Source organism: Meleagris gallopavo, chromosome 8, assembly GCF_000146605.3.
Source record: "Meleagris gallopavo isolate NT-WF06-2002-E0010 breed Aviagen turkey brand Nicholas breeding stock chromosome 8, Turkey_5.1, whole genome shotgun sequence".
Classification (NCBI taxonomy): Eukaryota; Metazoa; Chordata; class Aves; order Galliformes; family Phasianidae; genus Meleagris; species Meleagris gallopavo.
Genome location: NC_015018.2, coordinates 15,392,579 through 15,415,923, shown reverse-complemented (window position 1 = coordinate 15,415,923; position 23,345 = coordinate 15,392,579). Strand labels below are relative to the sequence as shown.

The 23,345-nt window shown below is 40.3% G+C and overlaps 1 protein-coding gene and 1 long non-coding RNA gene across 4 annotated transcripts; one reads left to right on the top strand and one right to left on the bottom strand.

Annotated features, from left to right (window-relative positions):
• The first annotated feature begins 45 nt into the window (after window positions 1-45).
• LOC104911950 lies at window positions 46-17,732 on the top strand. 2 transcript variants are annotated; one of them, XR_794298.3, is made up of 3 exons: window positions 46-600; window positions 1,069-1,124; window positions 13,786-17,732. It is a non-coding gene; the product is annotated as an uncharacterized LOC104911950 (long non-coding RNA). The 2 variants fall into 2 exon arrangements; XR_794297.3 differs by having other exon boundaries at window positions 51-322.
• MYOZ1 (myozenin 1) lies at window positions 6,920-21,997 on the bottom strand. 2 transcript variants are annotated; one of them, XM_010714389.2, is made up of 6 exons: window positions 21,808-21,997; window positions 19,629-19,730; window positions 18,185-18,366; window positions 9,621-9,855; window positions 8,342-8,498; window positions 6,920-7,489 (listed from the first exon to the last, which is right to left on the bottom strand). In XM_010714389.2, the coding sequence occupies exons 2-6, from the start codon at window positions 19,702-19,704 to the stop codon at window positions 7,258-7,260; spliced, it is 882 nt and encodes a 293-aa protein (XP_010712691.1). In that variant the 5' UTR covers window positions 19,705-19,730; window positions 21,808-21,997; the 3' UTR covers window positions 6,920-7,257. The 2 variants fall into 2 exon arrangements, with proteins under 2 accessions (XP_010712691.1, XP_010712692.1); XM_010714390.2 differs by lacking the exon at window positions 19,629-19,730.
• Between the last annotated feature and the right edge of the window lie 1,348 nt (window positions 21,998-23,345).

Here is a 23,345-nt window from a genome sequence, read left to right as displayed (position 1 = left end):
GGAGCCGCGCCGGTAACCTCTCGCGAGAAGTGCCATCTTCCCGCGAGAGCCGCGGGCCGCGCCGGCGGCGGGGAGCCTCCTCTCGCGAGAGTGCAGACGGTCTGCTGTGTGGCCGCCTGTGCCCTAGCGCCTGTCTGTGGTGTTCGTCTTTCCCGCAGCCCGTGTTTCTCGGGGCAGGGCGGCCTAACTCAGCCTGTCCTAACGCGGCCCTGCAGCTGCGCCCGCAAGGATCGGAAGGCGGGCTGTAGCGATTCCATGTGCCTGTGGGGTGGCTGAACTCCAGGAAGCCGTGTCAGTGCCGAGGTGGCTGTGCTCTGGGCAGGTGCGGGCCTGGCCTGCTTGTTACTCAAAGCACCTTACTGTAGGATCAGCGCCTTGAGCCGCTGCAGTGGAGCTTGCTGGATAGAGCTGCCTGGATATAAATGTCTTCTTTTTGCCAGAGGCAAATTAAGCGTGCTTGCAGAGCGTGCGTAATTCCTAACGATTGCAAAGTGCGGTATGAGCGCTGTGGGACATGACTGTAGCTAAAGGGAACAGGCTGACACGGTCACATCTGCCAGAAGTTTGCATGGAATTCATGTCAGAGCTGGGCGTGCTCAGGTTAGAGCCATAGCATCACGTGTTCAGCACCACCTGTTTGGGCGATGCGGGCATAAATTAGATCTGTGAGAATTCGAAACGCTGTTTGAATAAATTTGTGGTTTGATTTACCGAATAGGTAATACTAGTATTTAGCTCACATTCCTTGGATTGCATTAGCTGCACTTTGCACTATGTAGTTTTCCTGTTACAAGTGCAGTGTGCTGGTAAAATACTGACTGTCAGGCAGCAGTCGTTTTGATGGTGCCCTGGAAACAAATTTCGAGCTCGCTGGAGCAAACAGCTGCTTTCCTATCAATTTAGGATTGTGCATATAAGAATAGGCTGAAGATGACTGGGGAGAATGTCCTTACCTTGGACAGCTATTACGTCCCTGTTAGTATTAAACAACCTCAATAATTCATTTATCTGACAATAACGTGAAGACATGAGGACTAACACTCTTTCCTTTGTGCCTTTGTATTTCAGTGTTCCCAAGGTCTCAGTGATACTGTAACAATCCCTGGAGGCATACCACCAGTTCTGTAAGTTGTGGAAGAAGTTCTTTTTGACCAGCTGTTGAGCCCTGTTTAACGTATAAGAAACGAGTTGTTGCCAGTGTTCTTTATTCAAAAGATGTATGTCTGTATGTCAGGATTACCAACTTCTGATAATTCAGGCTCATCTTTCAACAGTATACCAGATGTGTAAAATATGTTGGGACTACCTTCTGTTTTGCCCAGAGAAACACAGCATACTAGAACAATGTATATAGGTGCCTGCTCAACTGTTGTTTCTTCTGTGAACAATAGAATGGTCTGCAGCTGCTGCAGTGACATTTCTATCACTACTAAAATAATACAAAAATTATTTATGCATTTAGAAGGATACTTATTTACTCTTCGTGACTTTCCTACTCCATTTCAGTCTTTTGCTTCGGGAATCAAGCCAACTATATTAGGAGAGAGAGCAAATAAGAAAGGCCTCAACCCTCTCCTGGGGACCAGAGATAATTAAGAGAAACATTTAGAGAGAGTAGATATAATGAAGCCCTGAATCCATGCTAGCTTCAAGCCCATTATAATATGACTGTTTTTATAATAGAATATGGAAGTAATTATTCATCTGACTCATTCATCCAGGCACTGTGGAGTTAGACTAAAGCACTCTTCAGTGTAATTGAATTTGTACAGCATCTGTGAGCAAGGAGTTCCTGTGCAATATGGCCCATAGGTTGTCCTTAGGCTGGTCAGCAGAAAGTTCTTTTTTTTTTTGTTCCTTATCCTTCCAGGGACCACTTTGTTTTTCCTGTGGTGAGCAATGTATAATAAGATTGATGCTTAAGCAGGAACTTCCCCTGGTAAGAAAGGGAGGTCTACAGATTCCTTATTTACCCTTTCTATGGTGGGATGTTTTGCAGAAAATGCTTTGCAGTGCAGGGAGTTGTTTATTAGATAGCCTTTTTCAGTGCTCTTAGTGCCTTCCTTGTACTGTTTCTTCTCTTCAGCTCCAAATGCAGGGACCAGGAATGAAACAGCAGTGCTGCCCATGGCTCATGTCTGAGCCAGGGAAGAAGTTTAGATGTTTGCCAGTCTTTCATAATATTGTCATGTCTTCCCTGTCCAGATTTCCAAGAAATAAATGTTTCTGGTAAGCCCTATTACAAGAGGAAAGAAGAAAAACTATTTTGGTTTGGCACTAAGAGAAGAACTTATAACCATAAATTAATTTCTCCTTATTTCATGCATGTATTTGTTCACTGTAGCCTTTTGAAAATGTTCATTATAATTCTGGCTGCAACTATACCTCTAATATTTTGCTACTTGTAAAAGACAGTGGTCATTATCTGCCTTTTTTTTCTTCTTTTTTTTGTGCCAGTTCTGTCTGAAAGTAGATTCCATGGAATTTTCTTTAAATGAAAAACTGAAACTAAAAATATTTGCACAATTTTGTTATTATTAATCAAATAATGAGAACAAAAAGAAAAGGAACTTGCAGGTTTTTTTTTAAAGAGTTGGAAAATGTACATTGAGAGTTTTGATATGAAATGTGATGGCTGCTCCAAAAGTAATACCTCCTATTTTATTATGCTGGCCCACAACATCAGAGGCAGATGTTGGTGGAATGGCAGTAGAGGCTGAACCTTCCCAGCAACATTCTGCTACGTTTTGTTGCTGTGCGACAGATGGCAGCAGAGGGGCAGTCTGACAAATAGTGTCTAACATGGAAGCACTCCTGAAGGAAAGGTGTGTCATGAGATTCCTTCACGCAGCAAAAATGGCGCCCCTTGATGCTCAGTGACACTTGTTGAATGTTTATGGAGACCAAGCAGTGGATGTAGCACAGCCAGGCAGTGGCTGGTGTGTTTCAGCAGTGGCAGCAGCAACATGAAAGACAAGCCATAAAATGCATGGCTAATGGTGGTGACTATGCTGAAAAGTCGTGTCTTGTAGCTGAGAATTTGCTCTATCGCGCAGTGTTATTGTCCTTTTTGTGTCTGTTGTAGTTTCCACAGAAATAAATTGGAGGCATCACTTTCGGAATGACCTTTGTAAGTGACGTTTCTAGAACATTTAATTGAAAATTTAAATGAGAGCTTTTATGTGAGATTTTTTTTTAAGCTGACAATGGTTACCTTTAGGAGCATTCCTTTGGAGTATTTTGTGTAGTCCTCTTCCCTTTGCTGCATGTGTTAGCACAGTATGTATCAAAGCAAGAACTTAGACTCATGAGAGTATCGTTTAAGCTATACTGCAAACAGAAGATGATCATCAGGGAGATGATAACACTTCCTGTGTGATTAATACATAGAGAGCAAGAGGTGTAGCACAGAGGCACAGCTAATTAATTACACTAGCTGAAGATACTTTTACTAATAGATATACGATGCCATGAATACAATTAAATATCTTAAATCCCACATTCTCAGCAGCTCAGAAAAGTTATAAGGTTCCACAAAAACCCAGTTCTGCATGCATCTGCAAATTTTGCTTATCTGTGGTCCTCATCAGGCACATGTCCAAGACATGTTGAACAACATGTTTTAATTAGTCAGTAAGCTGCAATTTGAGAATTTGGCATAGATTAAATTGCACATAAACATATTAATGTGCTCTGAGCTAGCAGTCTGGCTTGCAAACTTGTCTAATACGTATCCAAGAGGAGTTAGCATACAAGCTGCTGTTGATGGGCAGCTGTGAACTCCGTAAGTTGCCAGAGAAGTGCTCATACCAGCTTGCTGTGCCAAGGAGCAGTCCTTTGGATGTGGGATGTTTGCCAGGTGGTCACACCTGTGGCAGTCTGTCTTCTGTGGAAAAGAACATAAACTTTTGTCAGGGCAAACTAAGTAGGAGGAAAAAAAAGTCTTTAGTGCAATGAATGTTCAAGCTTTGCACCAGGAGACAGTACTCCATGTGTGGAGACTAGGGCTATGTTATGTTTTCTCCATAACAGAACAATTGGTTTTGTGCCTGCCTGTCTGATGCTAGCCCTGTTGTAGAAGAGATGTGAATATCTATAAATGTATACATACCATTTATATGTGTGCAAAATGAATATATAACATTTTGTATATTGTAAAATGAATATATTTTATGTGTTCATAGTATGAATAAAGAAAACAAGTCAAACAAGACGAAGCCATATTCTACTAATAGCTAGAAACCGTTCTAACCTTTGTTTCTGAGAGCCACTAAGCCTAATGACAAAGCCATCTCCTCTAAATGCTCTATCAATAACAACATAAAATATAATTCTCAGATGTTAGTTGTATGAATTATACTCTCATCACCACTAAGGATGAGCTGCTTAAATGAGGCAGTCTGTGATGAGATGGGAAGCCTTTGATTAGGGAATATGTTGCAGTCAAATGGAAGAATTTCTGCAGAAAACGGAAAAGCATACCAACTGTGCCACTACCTGTCTTACAGTTTTCAGGTATAACTTCAGACAGGATTTTGATACGTATTTATGGGTAGTAATATTGAGATTTGTTCAACTCCTTTCTGTTGTACTAAATACAGGGAGTACTTTTTTACATGTTTTCAGTATGGCTTGGATGATTCTTCATCATACAAGTCTCACTACATGAAGGAAGCATTTCAGAGCTTGGAAACAAGAGGATAATACTGAAAATACCTAAAAAATGTCAGAAGATATTTGTTCTAAAATTGAACGTCACAAAATTGTAACCAATCTTTCTTTCCATGGGTCAGCCCCTCTCTGTTAAATTCTTTTTTGGCTGCTGTTCCATGGAATATAAGTTTAATGTCTGACGTGATTGTATCCTGCCTTTACAAGAGATTGGGAACAATATTTTGTTAGGTTCTTTTTATCTGTGACCGCTATGATCCTGCTTAAAAGCAGATGGCTGAGTTTCCGTTTGCAGCTTCTAGTTTGTGGGAGGAATCCAATGTAATTAAATCTTAGAAAATCCTCTTATTCACAATATAAGTAAATATCTGACAGAGGCGATTCCCCTGAGTCTACATCATAGCCCAAGGAAAACAAAGAGCAGAAGCAGCTACTAACATTCTCTTAAATATTTGAACATTTTGGACAGACTTCTGCCCTGATTTCATTTGCTGCAAGTCTCATTGAAATTAACAGAGTTGTGCCAATGATTTTTGAGACAGAATTTGGATTACTGATTCTTCTCACTCTTAACATTAAATTGGATAATGATTGAAGTAGCATATAAATTGCACTATGTAAACAGAAAGATGGTAGTTGTCTGAATTGTACAAAATGTAATGTTAGATTTCCCATTTTGTACCAGAAGCAAAAGCACATAAATTCCACTTAATGGGATTTGAGGTTGAAAGTGTACTGGCAAAAAAAGAGCTGTATGCCTCATTAAGCAGATTTACCAAAACTGAAGGATCCTCTTAGCTTACAAGTATGAATATTAGTAATGATAGCAATATTAGTGATAATTTGTAATTATACAATACTAATTCCAAGCATGTTGCAACTTCTTATCCCCATTTAGGGTTTGGAATAATGAGGCACACAGAGAAAAACTCTTGTCCAACAGTATATTATGAACCAAAGAGAGTTTCAGAAGTGTATCTAGTCCTTTGACCTACTGGTGGATGTTGGCCCCTTGTATGAAGGAACTTTGAAAACACACCGCCAGAGAGCACTGTGCTGTTTCTGCAATTCTTACCTTTCCCTGCATTTTTATTTAGTCTTTCTTTTTTAATCTTTTCAACTCAAACTTCAAGTACTGTGTAAGACGAGGTCGTAATCTTCTCCAGAGGAAATAAACATGACCTTATTGCTTTTAAATGTATTCACTAAACTGAGTTCCAAATACATCTTTATCATTAAGTAAGACATATAGTAAACTTTAGCAGAATGTTTAGGAAACTACTCATTCATCACTTCTGCAGCCTGATGTTGTTAGCATAATTTTTAAGAAATCTCCAGGTAGCCCTGGCTGTAGCCATTTAGAGGAGAGGAACAAAGCCATCCTTGCAGCTACATAAACAATAAAAAACATACACTATTATAGGGATTTCTCATCGAGGAGGAAAAAAATCCTAAACGAGAAATATTTCAGTGGAAACTGTACCTGCAAATAAGTTTTCTAGCCCTGCTTGTAAGAGGAAATGTTGATCCAAAGAATTCAGCAGGACGAGGAGCTGCAAACCAGTCTCTGTGCAGGCTAAGCCAGGATACAGTGTTGAAAGTGCCGTGTGTGTCATGTGTCAAAGTGCAAATATCCATGAAACAAAGCATTCGGTGAAGACAACCAGTGTTCTTCATTTGTTTTTCACAGTGCCTGGCTTTCTTCCTGTGTGTGTTGCATTGATACAATTGTTACAAGAAATTGAATCCATTCTGAAGCATATTTGAATAAGTGTTGCACTGTGGTGGCTGTCAAAGTTTTTCTGTTGTAATGAAGACTTCTTATTGCTTGATCTGTAACTATAAACAAGTGATCTCACTTGAAAGTGCCTCTGTTGTCTTCCAGCCTTCTTGTTCTAAGTGAAGAAAACAGCTATTGCTTATGATACGCTTTGGGAGAACTGGGGTATTTCAGATGACGCTGCAATACTGTAATCTGTCTGTTACATCAAGAGACTCAGTTGCTACTTTATCTCCGATGCTGTTACTTGTATCATTTCCTCTCAAACACATCATTCCTCACCACCCAAGGTCTTTATGCAACTCACCAGGATGTATGTATACCTTCGTGCCTTGATCTATACCTGCCTGTCTTATGACTGTCCCAGACCTTTCTTCTCACGCTAACAGCCTTGTTGTGAGACTGAATCTTTTGTTAGTGCTAATCCTCAAGTTGATTCAGTGGCATTTTTAAAGAGAAAAAGCAGAATTTTTTAATTTCATCTTGGTGTTTTATTACTTGTGAATATATGACAAATTTATTATGAAGCAGACAGACAGTATTTGGCATTGCTAAACAGAAAACAAACTCCTAATTTTGCCCTTCTATGCCCCGGTGAATAAAAAACTCCTTTCCCTCAAACTGTTTCTGACATGGATTAACACCAAAGCAAGCATTAAGCTTAGAAGTCACCAGGAACTTGTTGGGGCTACGGGCAAAAAAAAAGAAAGGACTCACAGGACTAGAGTTGCACTTTTCAGCTCCTTTCTACCATCTTGCAAATAGAAAGGGCTAAGAAAAAAAAAGAAGGACTTTGGGGTAGGGATTTACAGCTCTTCTGTTTCACCACTTCTTGGCACATTGATGTCGGTATGGTACTCAGAGGACTCTCCTGAAGGCATCCAAGGTATTGGGGTTCTGTTGAAGGAGGGTCTGTTTCTGAAATTTTGATTATATAACACAATAGATTCTGGAAGCAAAGGGCAAATATCAAACTGAGGCACTTTGAAGGTCATCCGTTTGGCTGCTTTCTCATAACCCCCATATGGCATGGCAGTCCTGGCAAAGGAGAAACAATGGACTTAGTGCAGAGAACATAGGTAAATGAGGGGATTTAGAAAATAAAGAATTAAATACATTGAGATGGTACATTTTACTGCTGTTGCAATTAACTACCAAATCCTGCTCAAGAGCATACATATCTATTGTCTATGTGCTTTAAAAAAAAACGCAACAAAAACGGGAAGCAAATCCTCTCTGCTCCTGTGCACTTCTTTAATTTCTGCTGCATAAGCCTCTGTAAAACCATACAGCTTTGACACCTGAAGATATCCTTTACGTTCTGGAGGCAGAGGATGTGTTACTGCAGAAAAGACTGGGGCTTGTTATTTCCTAGGTACTGATGTTTTAAAGCTACAAAAGTAAGTGCAAACCATAGAGAGGTTAACATAAGATTGTTGCTGCACTAGAGATAGCAACAATCTATTAAACTTTCAATTCACTACAAACTTTCAGTTCTTACCAGAAGCAGCAGGAAGATCCTGATTCTTATCTGAAGTACTGGCAAGTATATGGCTTCTGATATTGAGTTTTTTTTCTGAACTCTTGAACTTTAAATAGCTACAGTAATAAGCAGTGGCATGCCAAATGTGAGGAGAAAGAAAGGGAAATAGGATTAAAGTCCTCTTATCCTGCTACCTAGGTCTATAAACTGAATTAAAATCTCTAGTTCTTAGTGTATCTTCTCTTTAAAGGCCTCCAATTTTTTCACCCACAGGAGATTGCAATTAGTAAAATGACATGCAACTAATACTAATTTACATTGCATAACACAGGAGAACCATGCCCCAAACTATTGTGGTTGTTATTTTCGTTCAAAGTAAATGGAATTCTATATCCCAGAAGACTTACCTGTTAAAAGACTTGTAATGGGGGAAATCAGCTTTGGGACTATATGATAGTAAGTCAATGGTCAATTGACTTTTGTCCTCAGGGCTGATACCCATTGCTCGTTCCCAGGGGGAGATGTAAGTTTTAAGCAGAGGTTTTTTGCCTCCTGATTTTCCATCTGTAAACAGATGAAAGTAAAACCATCTAATTAGATGACAAGTGCCCCAAATACCACACCTTTCTTGCTATTGAAAATCTATCTTGCCATTGAAGCTGAGGCACCCAGAATGTATGGTTAGATTTCTCTATGAGCTACTTCTGTCCCTTTCCACAAAATCAGATGTATCAGTCTAAGAGCCACTTACCCAGGAATTTGTTTTAAAGCACAATGTTGAAATATTTGAAAGCTATATTTTCATTGTTCCCTCTGGATGCTCAAAACCCTCACCTCTTTCTCTATTTCAGGGAAGATTCTTGGGAAAGACAAAATGCTATCTAGTTTCACAGATTTCTTTCTCAGAGGGATATCCAGAAGTACAAAAGCCAGATTTGATATAAAATGGACATTCTTCCAGGATGTAAATGGAAAACCTTGGATTTTACAAGTCACCCAAAGTAGTTGGTCTCTTATGGTACCTATTCACAGTTCCCAAGCAAATTTGCTTTTTGTTGTTAAAATGCCATTAGAACTGTTAAAATAATTACTTCATCTGCTGATTTTCATGCAAGGGATTTGATTCTGGAGCCTTCCGGTGAAACTCAGTGGAAGATAAAAATACATCAGGACTAAAATCAGTGGAAGATATTCTGCCTCATAGAGATATTGCTTTAAGTGATGATAAGTAGATAACATTTAGAAATATTGCTGTTTCTTTCTTAATTTTACCCAAAACGTGCTGTTCATTCAGGTGAAGACCTTATTTTGAAGTTAGGATTGATATACTCAAGGCTGACGTGTCAGGTCAGTTTACTGAGCTAAAAGAGCTACTCTTACTGTCTCCGGTAGTGTTCAACGTGAAACCCTTCAAAGGAAAGGTCTTAGCTCATGCTCTACAGGCATATTGCTTACTAACCTTAAATACTCAGGATTTTCTCATCATTTCTTTGGTTCAATCAAGGCAGGTATTTCTGCTTTTTGTTTATAATGAGCAACATGGAAACACTCAATCAAAACATCTCAAACTTTGCAGTGCAATACAGGTTTTTTTTTAGTCAATTTCATTTACTTGTCTCTAAGAGTAAGACTCCCCCAAGCTCTGATACCTGTATCTATTTCTTGCTCTTGCAGAGAGATACTTGCCTTTCTCAGTACCGTGACCTCCTTCTCCAGCACTTCCAGCAGATTTTTCTGCATGCTCCCCTTCGCTGTTTCCAGGACCTCCTTTACTTCCAGGCCTAGGAGGAACGGTGGAGTAGTGCTGCTTACTGGAGCCATGCTGCCCTGCTGTCACTCCTCCTACCATCCGCCCGTGGCCATAACCATGAGCATCTTCTCCATAATGCCCTCCTGATGGGATGAACCTCTGAAAATGATCCTAGGGCAAGAGAAAAGAGAGTAGAATTTTGTGTTACAGGAGATTGGTTACTCACACTTGCAGGATTCAATCACAGAATGCAAACCCCTGACTCCCGGGGTTCTAACCAGCCTTGTCCTGATTACAAAACCAATGGCAGAACTTAGTGTGAGTTATTCTCTTTATTCAGTTTAGAAGCAGTTTTAGCAACATGGACAACTGAAGGACACTTTCAAATGGGCGGTTCTGTGTACTGTCCCCAGCAGTAATCTATATCAAATACAGAGGGAAATAACAGCTTTTGCCAGAGAAGGTAAAACTTCAAACAGAGACACTGTTCAAGTTGTGGAAAAGCAAAATGGACAAGAGATGGAAATTGTTTCATGTGGGAGCTAAGCATTAGAAAGCACAACAGCAGCAGGATACCTGTGGCAATACAAAAGCCTGACAGATAACCGCCAGTATGGCTGTTTTCCATATATATGAAAGTTGGCATGGGGAGGTATTTATACATTGAGATTTAAACTAAAGAGCTAGAAGCCTGGTTTATGTCTTTTCTGTTGGAGTACAGGATAGGCTACAAGTATGCAAACATACCACAAATAAAGCTGAAGGTTACTGAATCTGTCATTCCTTATGCTGCAGTTCTGCTTCATGGGCAGTCCTTGGGAGACAAAAGTGTTGATCTGAGAGCTCCCAAGGGGTTAAGTTTTTCTCAGGGCTCTTACACCTAGTACAGTTTAGCAAAAAGCAGCTTTCCAGGCTGTAAACAGGCTTCCAAGGCCAGCTGTTCGGTCATCTAAAAATAGATGAGAAGTAAAAACCTCACAAGGCTCTAGGCAGAAGAATTATCTAACCCTCTGCTCCGTGCGTCTCCGGGAACAGTGTCCAGGGTTTCACAGCAGGTCACCAGGCTGCAACCCAGGCAGGGAGCCAGCTGCAGGCTGAAGTGGCAGAGCTGGTGCCCCCAGGGCCTTTAGGGACTGTCCGTCCTTCTCCTAGCTGTAGGGAATTCCCTTTTTAGGAACAGAGTAGATAATGTTCCCCTGAATGTCAGGAAGCACTGAGAAGGGAGAGGATTGTGAGTGTGAAGCTTAAGCTGTACACAGGATCTAGCAGGGCAATCTGTTCAATTATGTGTGGAAGCTATGTAACTGTAAAAAGGCAAGCTGAAACAAGGATTTTTTTTTTTTTTTTTTGTAGGGGTAGGGGTCAGAATGAGGTTACTCTCAAAAGCTTAATAGATATGGAAGATTAATACTTCTACTGATATGCTCCATAATTTCAAAGCAGGATTTTCCTTCAAGTTTCACCGACGCTGCATGCCCTTCCTCAGAATTAAATGCTTATTTTTCTTTTCCTGTGCTAACTTACATTCACTTTTCTGGGGAAAAGAAGAAGAGAAAAAAGGAGAGAAAAGAGGGGGGAAAAAAGGGTCAGAAAGAATTAGGAGTATAAGGACAACCTGAACCACAGTAAAATGAGCTTATTTGAGTTTGTGCACAACAGCAGTATTTGGTGTGACCAGGAATGGGCATCATTGCCATCTTGTGTTATTATAAATTGCAGTATTACCACTAAACAGAAGTGAAATTTTCTGAAACACAAAATCTGCCTCAGGAAAGCCACAGTTAAATCCTACTTATCTGCAAATTAAATTAGTTTGATGAGTCTCAGCCTACTTTGTGATTCTTCACTGACCCATTAGGAAAACATCCTGTGTTCAGGAGATGTAACCATTCAGATAGGAAAGACCCATTTTCCATGTATTACCCGAACTCTACTCACCTACTAGAATAAATTGTTTTCTTTACTTCTGGCTACCACAATGGACTATCTTAAATCAAATTTATAGGAAAATGTATTATATAATAGAAGGCAAAGGCGATCTATCTTTTTGAAATCTTGAGTTTTGGAGCAGAGCTTTGACATAGACAAAGTTTAGTAAGTGCAGCTTGGTCTCTGGTCAGGGTGTTCAGAGAGAATTATGGCTTTCATTTGGGTGAAATGCATGGCTTGTGCCATTGGTAGCAACTTGCATATTCAAGATGCACATTCACATCATAAAAGGCACCTCGCAGGGTTCACTGATCCTGTTGGTGGAAGTTCCAGGAGAAAAGCCCAAGAGTGTCAATTGAGAAGGCTGATAAACCTTTTCTCTTGGCCCTGGGGACAGATCACAGTCCTTCTGTGCTGTGGTGTGGTTAACTCTGTTTGGGTGTTGCTGGAGGTAGGAAACAGTCCCAGTCCTTATGCATCCCTAGATTTGCCCTAAGAAAAGAACAGTTGTGGAAACTTCATGTGATGCACAGTCTCCTGGCTCACCTAAACAATTTGTGCTCGTGTCTTTGAAGCCCCTAGCACTAGCGGGAGTCTGATTCTGCAGGCTGAGTGCCTGGATCAAATTAATTCTGAATTCTCTAGGACTGCTGCATGTGTCTCGTGAAAAATAGATGATGAAAGATGATCCAGCTAATGGAGCTGAGATCTCTAAGTATCTCAATGCCCTGACGTCACTGCAGGCAGTCCCCGGGAGGAGACACCGTGTGCTTCCCGTCAATTCCTTGCTGTGCCCTAAAGAGAATGATTGAGGACAACATATGTGTTTCTATTTCCACCTCAGTGATAAAGAGCTTCCCAAAGACTTGATGCCTATGTGGTTACTAACACTTCTGAAGTTACTGTGACTATGTCCTCTCAGTAGCAGCCACTCCAATGTTCCTTTATGGTAGGATGGCTGATTTAAAATTTAGACGCTTGTATATGAGAGTAGGGATCACTGGATAAGATTGCCTGATGTTTTTATGAAAACATAGGGTAAAGGGGTGTCTGCCAGTCCTTAATTTGGTTTTGCACAGCCTTAAGCCTGTGATTCACTTTTTATAAAAGGATGAATATAAAAAGTAAACTCAGTGTTAAAGTATCTTAAGCTGTTTTAATTTTTTAATCGTGTTCCCCCAAGAGGCAGTTATGTTGGTTCAGCTCCTGCTTTCTATTTCCAGCTCTATTTCTGACTTGATTTTTAACTTTATGCAAATAATTTTTCACTTCACTGTCTGATTTTACCCATCTAAATTATGTTAGTTTATATTTAATGCTACATATTTTTTTTAATATCTTATTTATGTGTTTTTATCATCCTTTCTACATATTCTCTGTGGATGAAAGCAATTGAGTTTCTGAATTTCTGAATTTCTGTCTAAACTTTTCTCACAGTGCTCCAACAAACTGCTGTGGAGAAACAATGTGTCTTCCTCTCTGCCTTTCTACTCTTTCCATGCCAATTACCTCTTGAACAAGAAACTATCAGAGTTCATGTTCACTCTTACATAGTTTAGGAATTAATGGGGACCTCTAAGTCTTCCTTTAGGTCTTCTGCACCAATCCAATTCCAGCATAGCAAGCCTCATTTTATTAGAAAAGTTATATCTCAACTGGCTCACTCCACTCATGTCACACCCTTGGAGTTTTTCATCTCTCAGCTTATTCAGTAAGATTCGTGGAAGGGGTTTAATATTCCCAGCAGAACAGACTTCTAAAAAGAGTGTTTTTCCTAATATTTTCACTTAAAACCTACCTCCAGTGATCTTCTTTGGCATTCCACTAAGTACATACATTAAAAAGCGAAGAGAGCCAACAGTTTATGCTTGTGACACAAGCCAAGTAGCTGCATGGTCACTCTCCTGTTCTTCCACCCTTATACTTTCCTTGAAATGTTATATAATGTTTGTCCGTTTCACATGTGAGATCTGTGAGGCAGGCTGTTAGTGTATTTTTGTCTGCTGTGATGCACCATTTTAGGCATTGTAACATAATCATTTCCATTTTCTACCTGTCACTTCTTCTTACTCCACTGGGTTCTTGTTAAGCTGCAAAAGAAATACAGAACAGTAATCCAGTTCTTTAACCCTTTTTCAATTCCTATGTTTTGTTTCACCTTTGGTATCTTAGCTGATCTGAAGAGACCTCCTGACTTGAAGTCCAGCAGAAACTACCTGCCCACACATGTTCAGCTTGTCTTCACACAGACATTGCCAAGATGTGGGAACTGCCTTGACTATAACTAATGGGCTGTGCTGAGAGTATATTAAGGTGGGTTTTTATGTTTGTGGGTATTCTTTTTTTTTCAGATGCATTACAACTGATAATTGTCTACACAGATATTGGTTATTCCACCCCACAAATGGTTCAAATTTAAGATGTGGTAGGCAAAACTGAAACAGCAAAAAGTAGACACAAATCACATCCTTCTCTAAGACATATTTTCCACATATCGCCCAAATCAGACCACAAATTTTGACTTGCAGAAAAACTGTTTTTAAGGGGTCTCACTGGAAGAGATATCATAACAGCAACATCCAAAAAGCATAACCATGGTTTTGTTTTCAAAACAAAGTTCCCATCTAATGATACCAAGAAGGTCTTTCACAAAGTTTCTGAAAGCAGAGGTGGGACTTTGTAAAGAGTAAGGGTAAAAATAAGCGGGGCTGCAGGGCTAAAAAGTGTAGTTTCAATTGATGTTGATGTATTTGAGGACAAAAATATAAATATTATGATGTGGAGAAAAGGTCTGTGAACTGCTGTTCTAATTCCGAGCAGAAAAGTGCAATTTAGGAGATCCAGAGGTAGGACTGAGACCCTCTCTGTCTCAGTTTCATTTTTAAAATAATGAATGAAGTATTTTCTTCCTGTAGTGACTTGACAAATGTTATGGCAATCGAGCACATAGCTAACTAGAATTTTGCAGTGTTCTGTAGTAAATAACTAACTGCACCTTGCAACTCCACAGTGAGGTTGATAATATTCTCTAAGACTTGGAATGAATCGTAGTTCCTGCACATCTCCAGTATGGTACCAAACAGGGAGAACATGACAAGAGCTCTCCCTGTTTGTCAGGATGTCAGTGTGCTAAAAATGTCAAGCTCAGTTCTCGCTAAAAACATCCCTATATACTGTATATTTTCAAGAGAAGAGGCACAATATTGAGGACTGATGCACAGTAGGTAAAGCATTTCATTATGCTCATGTTGGTAATGTTCAACCCTTTTGACTGTGGTAGTAGCTACAGTTTGTCTTTAGCTGGATGCATGGACATGTAGCAGTGATAAGAGGGAGAATGACATGTTCTCTTTTACATGGGCTATCTGAAATTCATGCCTATGCAATATGTATGTTTTATCTGCTAGAAATAAGGAGACTGATCTGATTGCCCTGTGTGGTTGTTTGAGTGGATGAGGAAAAGGAGGTGGAGGATGGAAGCAGGAGAGTGGATCAATGACATGACTGCTGAGATCTTTCGCCTTGTGAGGAAGGTTTATGGCCATAGCACAGGCTGTTCTGGAAACCCTTATATGGTTTGGATTTATTTTTAATAACCTTTCACTTTGTCTTGTTTTTATATTACATTACCTTGCTGTTAATCTTTTTTTCTGAAGGGAATGAAATCATCTGTACTCCATTCCAACCCTTTCTTGCTTTGCTTTGCTGAGTGTTTCCTGGGAACTTTCTAAGACCGTTAAGAAATCCGTGATATAAAAACAAAAAAACACAGCACCAGCTTTAAATCCCTTCATAACTTGAAGGCAAAATAACTACTCAGGGATGAGTAGCAAAGAACATGAAAATTAGCTGGGTGGAGGAAGTGACTGGTAATAGTAGTAGGTATTCTCTACTCTGTTGTTATCTTCCTCTCACTGTTCCTTTTCATTTAACCCTTCTTTTAATCCTCCTTGGAGCAAAGCCAGGAGCAAGAAAGAAAGGGACCAGATTGCTAATCAAATAGTGCAATCAGAAGGTTTTTTTGATAAAGTGATTTGATGCAGAGGTCAGGCATTTTCCTGATGGCTTGGAAGATAACAGTGAGGCCACAGATCTGCTGCCTTTATCTAGCTGCCTGATAGCAACCAACCCTCTGAGGGGATGGCTCTGTTGTTGAGATCACTCAGGTTTTCTTCTTGCTGCTCTGGCTGCCAGCTGAGGTGCTAATTTGTGCTGGCTGTGATGATTAGAACAGTCATCTACAAAGGCAATGGATGCGGTCTGGCAGAGTCCTTGCACAAAGTGCACAGGGCAGCCAGCAAATGGTAACAATTATGTTTGTGGTCCTATTAAAATGGCCTCAGACAAGGGCAGTATGGCAGATTGAAGTCTTCCTGCACTGACCAACAGAGATTTGTTACTTGCTCTGTCAGTGTAGAGAAAAGGTAGCCCTGAAAGCAAATCATAGAGGATTTTAACGCGGAGTACCAGCTGCTCTTTGGAGACCCTACCATTGTTCCCATAGCAAAGCCATGAAGAAAATCCTAGCCTTGTTAAGGCCTTGTCTAATTCCCAAATACATTTCTCCACAGCAAATTTACTCAAAGAGCAGAAGAGTATGGATGTTCTTTCAGAATAAAGGTAGAGGTTCACTGCAGAAAGGGTATGGAATGAATGTCAGATTAATGAATAAACTTACTGAAAAAATAAAAACAGTTAAAAGAGAATTAGTGATTGTCATCAGCCTTTGTAGTGTAAGTCTTGGAGAGACCCAGTATTTCTGTTAACTTCAGTACCTCTGTTTTTGCAAATCCAATTCTGAGCTAGTTTATCACAACTCATGTTGTATACTCATGCTGTATTTCTCTGATTGGAGACCCCTATGTGACAGTTTCAAATTTTTGCACATTTGGACTTCAGTCTTTTCATTCCCTCACCTTATTTTCTCACTCCTCCTGCCATCCTCACTGCAGCAACCCTCATATTCTGACATAGGAACTTGGCCCTCAATACATTCTAGGAGCTCTGGGATTGCTGAGTATTTATAAAAACAGCTTGCATTTCTCTAGGATTTCCATCTGCAGAGTCCAGAGTTCAACACACTGTTCATTCTCACATCTTTTCTAAGAGAGCTGATTGAACTGCCTTAAGGCACCAAGAGGTGAAGAAACTGCCACAGTTCAGCAGCATGATATATTTTTGCTGTATCTCTCATCTGTCATCCATGATCTATAATCCACATAATACTGTGACAATGTTAATGATTCTTTTCAGACATCTTTCCACATCCTGCTTCCCAGATTGTCAGTTTTGGGTGTCAAATACAAAGATTTACTAGCTGCTTTTGAAAATATCAGAGAGCTAAATAAAAGTGTTTTTTTTTTTAATTATTATTATTATTATTATTATTATTATTTTGGTTGAACATTTTCTTCAGCTTGACTTTCATCTTTTGCTCAAGTTTTCCAAGACTGGAAAACAGATGCCACAAAGGGACAAAATTGTACCACCAAGTAAAGCTTAAAGAGCATCAGAAGATAAGATGCTGCATCCAAATGTTGTTTTACTGAATTCCTAACATTATGTAAAAGGAGAGTTTCCTCTTGTAAGAGTTTTCAATATCTTCAGAAGACTTTACTTCAGGCAAGTAACTGAAGAAAGGTTAAATGAAAGAACTAACTCATGGGGAAGAGGAAAAAAGGCATTGTATCTAATAGGAAGACACACTAGAAAAAAGCCCGCCATAGCTTCCAGCAAATAAACTGAATAAATTGCAATGTCATCTTGGAAATTTCTATCTGAATTTTCATTTATGGAATTTTGTGCAGAAGCAAGAAGGGTACCGTGCCCTGTAGGAGGAATAAAATTGTATCCAAGGCTAAAAATAGAACCTCACCCACTGTTGCTGAAGTCAGACTCGACTGGATCACTTCCATCTCGCAAAGAGAAAAGGGGATGGGTACAGCACCCTGTGCAGTTCTGAATGCCTGATAAACATACAGTCCTCCCTCGTCACTCAGTACTGTGTTTTCCCATGCTGCTGTTTGCATGATACCAAACTATTCACAGAAGAAAACTAAAGCTGCTGCCAAAAGAAACAAACAGGAGGGGAATCAACTCTTTGAAAGGGTTGATAACTGCAGGACAGGGGGAAATGGTTTTAAGTTGAGGGAGGGAAGATTTAGGTTGGATAATCAGGGGCCAGAGGGAAATTCTTTACAGAGAGAGTGGTGAGGTGCTGGAACAGGCTGCCAGAGAGGCTATGGATGCCCCGTCCCTGGAGGTGTTCAAGGCCAGATTGGATGGGGCCCTGGGCAGCCTGGTATAGTATTAAATGGGGAGGTTGGTGGCCCTGCATGTGGCAGGGGGGTTGGAGATTCATGATCCTTGAGGTCCCTTCCAACTCTGTCCATTCTGTGATTCTGTGATTCTGTGAAACAAAAAACATGTGTTCATCTAATTTGTTTGGGTTTTTTTTCCTGCACTTCTTTGCCCGTATGCATAGAGGCAGAAAGAAAAGAGCTTGTGAACCTTCTGTTCCTGTTCCCCCTTGATGCACAGAACAGCTTTGCAGTTTTAATTTCCAACCTACCACAGAATTGTCAGAGAAGGCATCGGGGTTATTCTCATAAATGAACTTCTCCACCCTCAGTTGACGTAATTTGAACATCTTGGATCCTTTGTTAGTGAGGAGAGAAAGTTCTTCCAGCATCACATCTCTGGGGATGCTGATCTTCTTCCCCAGGTTCAGCTTGGTCACCTCTTGCGGCATGACTACAAAACATACAAATGGGACATGTTAAGAAGTGCTCTGCTCCAGGTCTCTTGTACGTTGCTTCAAAGCAGCCAAGTTCTCATCTAAATTAACTTTTTTAGGAAACTTTCATTTAAACATTATCTTGAAATCGTGGCAAGATTTAATGATGTTATTGTATCTTTTTGTTCATTTGTTCTAAGGGGAATTTTTAAAAGGCAAAGTGATTGAACTTCTCTTCAAGACTTATGCTGATAACTAGGTAACTTGCTTTCCATGTAATTTCGTACCACCAATTCTCTGTCAAAGTTATGGATTCAAACATTTTCAGTATAAAAGTCTTCCATAAATACAGCTAGAGTCCTCCATCCGGAACCAAGCAACTTTACTTATGTTTGTTTTTTTTTCCCCCTATTCTTATTATTATTAAGCAAGGATTGAACCACTTATCTGCCTCAGTTTCTCATTCACAACAAAATAAATCTTCATCATTAAACTGGTATAACATTGGTATAAGTCCATTCTCATTTTAATAGATGTTCTCTAGAGAAATTTCCTTTTTTTTTAGCAAGCCAGTTCTATATGACACTGTTTTCTAGAACAGGAGGAAATGCCCTTTAACTGGAAATTGGATTTTAACTTACTCATTTACTTCATTACAAGATTGGGGAAAAATAGAGAAATAAATACATGTACCCTAATACAGAAGTTTCTACAGTCCTTTTGGGGACCTGAAGGAAGTGGCAGCACTGAATTACTACTTTTCCAAACCTCCAAAAGCATTCCCCATGCTGTTAAAAGTAAAGAGATTATGTCAGTTAAATGCCACCTACTCAATATTCATGTTTTCTGTAAAAAGAAAAGTGTCCTGAGTTACATTCTTTCTGCTGTTACCCCCACTGAGAGAAATTGTCTTTTTCCACAAATAAATACTGGAATCAAAGGAATTATCTCACAAAGAGGAAAAATAAATTAGAGGCAAAGATTCTAAGAAAGAGATTAACATGGAATATAAGTAAGACACTGCAGCATCAATGCCTGGAAAAGATAATATTCTCTTTCCATTCACATAGGTACTGTGTATATGAAGTGCTTAAGAGGAAGTTACAAAATATGTTGTGATTGAAGACTCAGCTTTAATAATATCTGGGGCCTTGCCTCCTCCTATGTTCAATGCGAATCTTGCCATAGGATTTCAGTCATGTAGAGTGTGAAATTTTGAAAGCTGAAATTCAGGTTGAGATCCAAGCAATTCTCATGTGTGCAGTTTTGCATATCTTACCTTCGTGTGTCAGCTTCCCAATGAGTTTAGTGGGCTTTTTCCTTTTAAGAGGAGCAGGAGTCCCTGCAAGGGGCATTCCCACAAAGAGTTCTCTGCTTTGCTCTAAATACACAAGGAAATGGAGAATGAAACACTGGAAAGGTATCTTTTGCCTATCTTTTAGTTGCCATCTACAGTTAAGAGACACATGGTCTTCATTTCACACACAGGTTCTATTCTGTCCCATCTGCATGAAGGAGCAGAATATTATGGTATTCTTTGGAGACGTTGCATTAGGACACAAAATACAGCAACAGGTCACAGCAGAAGCATTGCAACAACACCACATAGCAATTTCCATCCAAAATAGACATTATAGTTGCAATGTGGCAGTCTCCCAGCACAGATGTGCCACAGTGGTACTCTGTTACCTTGTTGTGCTGCAGTAACAAAGAATCAGTTTGAAAAATTGCTTTGTCATAACATGCTATAATACCATGCAGTTATCGTTTGGAGGTTATATATGTTTTTGGCTAAAGATATTCAGTCTGTCCATGGGTTATCTGGGAGCATTTTGAATAAAGTGCCAGTTTGGTTTGGATGTTCTGACAGTTTTATGATGATTAGAATATTCAGAAGCCCACTATACCACAATTCCTGCAAAACAAACAAACGAAAAACCCTATGTCATTCTGATTTGTTGCAGGAGGGATGGAGAAAGAAGGCACAGGCAAACCTATTAAAGCAAAACTTGTTTGTCCAAGTTGTTTGAAGTCAGTTGCGCCTTTATCTTATGTATTGATCTTATCATGTATCATTTTGGAGGTGGGAGGAGAGGCAAAGGGAAATTTCGTCTTGTACCCTATTTTCCATCTTTGTCCCCAGATGGGATAAAAGTACTTTAAAGTCAGGGAAAGCTCAGAGAAATCTCAGTAATTCCACTTCAGGCAGCTTCAGTCTCTCTTGGGGGTTATCACACATAACATAGCATGACATAAGTAGGTCTAATATCTTGCCTTACTTTAGCACTGTTAGTGCCCAAACAACAGCATACAGGGAGACATCCTCATATAATGCAGTGCAGTGGAAATATAAACAGGTAACGATCCATTGGCTTCAGCAAGAGAATGTAGCAACTGATCATCTCTGTCCTTGCAGCTTTACTTGCTTAAAATTTCAGAGCAGAAGACACTGAACTATGAGATATATTTATATAACTATATATATAGTTATATATATAAACTAGCAAGCAAAGAAGTAGCTCCAGGAGTTTGCGCACTGCCCTTGTTGTGCTTGAGACATTTTTATTTTCCATGTATTTTGCAGTTTTATTCCACCGTTGCTCCTTTTGCAACACGATTTTCCTGTGATGAGGTGGCAACAATAACTGAAAGCCCAGCCCCATTAAGCCAGCTCCAATCATATTGCCAGATACTCTCTCAGATTATTTGTTTTCCTCTCTGATTTCCAAGCTTTTCTCTTTACTGAGATGCTGCCAGTGTAGTTCACATTGTAGAAGAGCCCACCCAGGCATATTCCCTAAGCAAATGTGAGCAGGTGCAGCCATAAAGCACGCGCTGCACATTCTCCTCGAGCAGGCGGACATCTGCTTGGCTATATAAAAGAAGGAGGTCTTATTTGACAGGAAAGGGGCAATACTGCCAAGAGTTAGGAGTTGGAAGGTTACAGCCCATCTAATGGGCCACAAGACTGGCAAAACAGAGGGAAATCGTCTGCATGCCCCAAATGTGGATTTCTTGAGGCAAGACAGGAAGGGTTGGCACCGTTAGGGAGCTGTGCCCCTCCAGCACATTAATTCCCAAGGAACAGCCTGTCCCTTTCTGCTGTCCCTCATTGATCCATCAGGACTGAGGAGTGAAAAACCTTCCACATGGAATGAGTTTAGCATAGGGAAAGTGGCAGCAGTCTTCAGTATTGGCAGGGCCCAAATCCACACCGTGACTACTGCTCTTCCTGCTACCCCATCATGGGATGCTGCTGGAGCCTCAGTCCTCATCTTCCCTGCTATCCCATACATAAACAATGGGCCACAATTACTCTTTTCTCCCTTGAGCAATTGTTCTGCCTTTTCCTGCACGACTCTTTGCAGCAGTCATTTGGTTGTTTTTGCTACAAACCAAACTAGTCATAACCCTCTCCAGCCCCTACTCTAAATTATTTTTTTTCCAGGTCAACTCACCTCAGGCTTGCAGTGCCACGTTCAGACCAGCTCATGCACCTGCCCCACAGCTCAGCAGTGGGCCGTATCCTCCCAGCCTGTCTGTGGATACTGCTGGGGAGGCTCGTCCAGCAGCCCCACTCACCCAGGGTGCCTCCTGGGTGCAGGCAAGCTCTGCCCAGCACAAAGTGCTGATGCAGAGTGCTGTGAATTTGACTCTTGAAGTCTGTCTGCACAGGCATCCTGAGGTTATTAATAACTGACAGCTCAGAGTGCAGAGTCTCAGATAGCACCGCCACAAGCCCTGAGGAGAGGGGAAAGGAAAAGGTTGCTCCTTGGGCCTCCTGCAGTCCCTGCTGCAGTACTCAGGAAGGACAGGCCTCACTCCTTCTCTTCTGTTCAAATCAATATGCCATTCCTCTTCTTCCCTTCCTTCTATTGCATTTTAGTAATAGCTTCTCAATATCCTTTTTCTCAGTAAGGCCTCAAAAAAACAATCTGAGGTCATGCTCTTCTTTACATCCTTCCTCCCCTCCCCTCTCCATCATTAAATTCAACCTCCTCTAGGCTCTTATATATAACTTTTAAAATGCCAGGCATTCAAATAATACATCAGAAAGCATAGAAATAAAATAATCATATGCATGAAATAAGAAGTAGTGCAAAGTCTAGAGAGCTACTTAGAGAGACTTAGGAAGTAGCTTGTGCAATGTGTGTGGGAAACCCAGAAGAATCAAACTGCAAGGAAACTCATTTCCTGATTCATGGAAGAAATAAGGTTGGTTGCCTGCACATTGTGTAGCTCTGTGTATGCAAATTACTCTTCTCTTTTAGCTCCTGCTTGCTCCTTCTGAGGCAACTCTACCTGTTCCCCCATAACCATTTGGCTTCTCCTTCTAGGATGGAGAGAATGTATCTCATCCTACTAGGTTACCCAAAGGTGTACACACCTTTCAGATTTCATGTAAGGCAGAAATCCTACCGAAAATGTTGTCTCCTCCATTTCACATCAGATCAGAACAACCTGTCCAGTAAATAAACCTACAATCTAGTGGGGGAAAAGCAACACAGCATTGTTTGTAGTAGATAGTCTTCAGCATGCAGAATTGCAAGTAAAATTGATATTGTCAGGATATGGGCACTTCTTTGCACAGCAGTTCCTTCATGTACCAAGTGAGTACAGAACTTCCCAAAGTGATCAGTGTGTTGAAAAGCACAAAGCATTAAGACTGCTGTAACCTTTATCTGTGAGGAGGAAGTAGAGACCTATGGGCACATCTGGCAATCTCCTAGCCTAAATTTTCCCATTTTCCCCTCACTTTTATCCACATCACCCATGTGTGTACCTCACATTGTGCCTATAGCACAGCACTTAATCTTCTCCATTCACATCTGGAGTAACACGTAACGCTTTGCTATAAGCTTCCCACTGTCCAGACAAGTGTTGCATTCTTCACTTAAACAAGCAGATACACCAGAATGAGCCATGGGGGCCTATTTCTTTTTGATAATCAACTAATGAATGTGATTTATACTATGGGGCACAAAGCTGAGAAATG

Excerpts from the sequence above, each read along its gene's own strand:
- MYOZ1 (XM_010714389.2), bottom strand. The coding sequence starts at position 19,704 with ATGCCCCTTGCAGGGACTCCTGCTCCTCTTAAAAGGAAAAAGCCCACT. Across the intron at positions 18,367-19,628 it reads TGGGAAGCTGACACACGAAG|TCATGCCGCAAGAGGTGACC; the intron begins GTAAGATATGCA and ends TATGTTTTGTAG. Across the intron at positions 7,490-8,341 it reads CATTACAAGTCTTTTAACAG|GACTGCCATGCCATATGGGG; the intron begins GTAAGTCTTCTG and ends CTCCTTTGCCAG.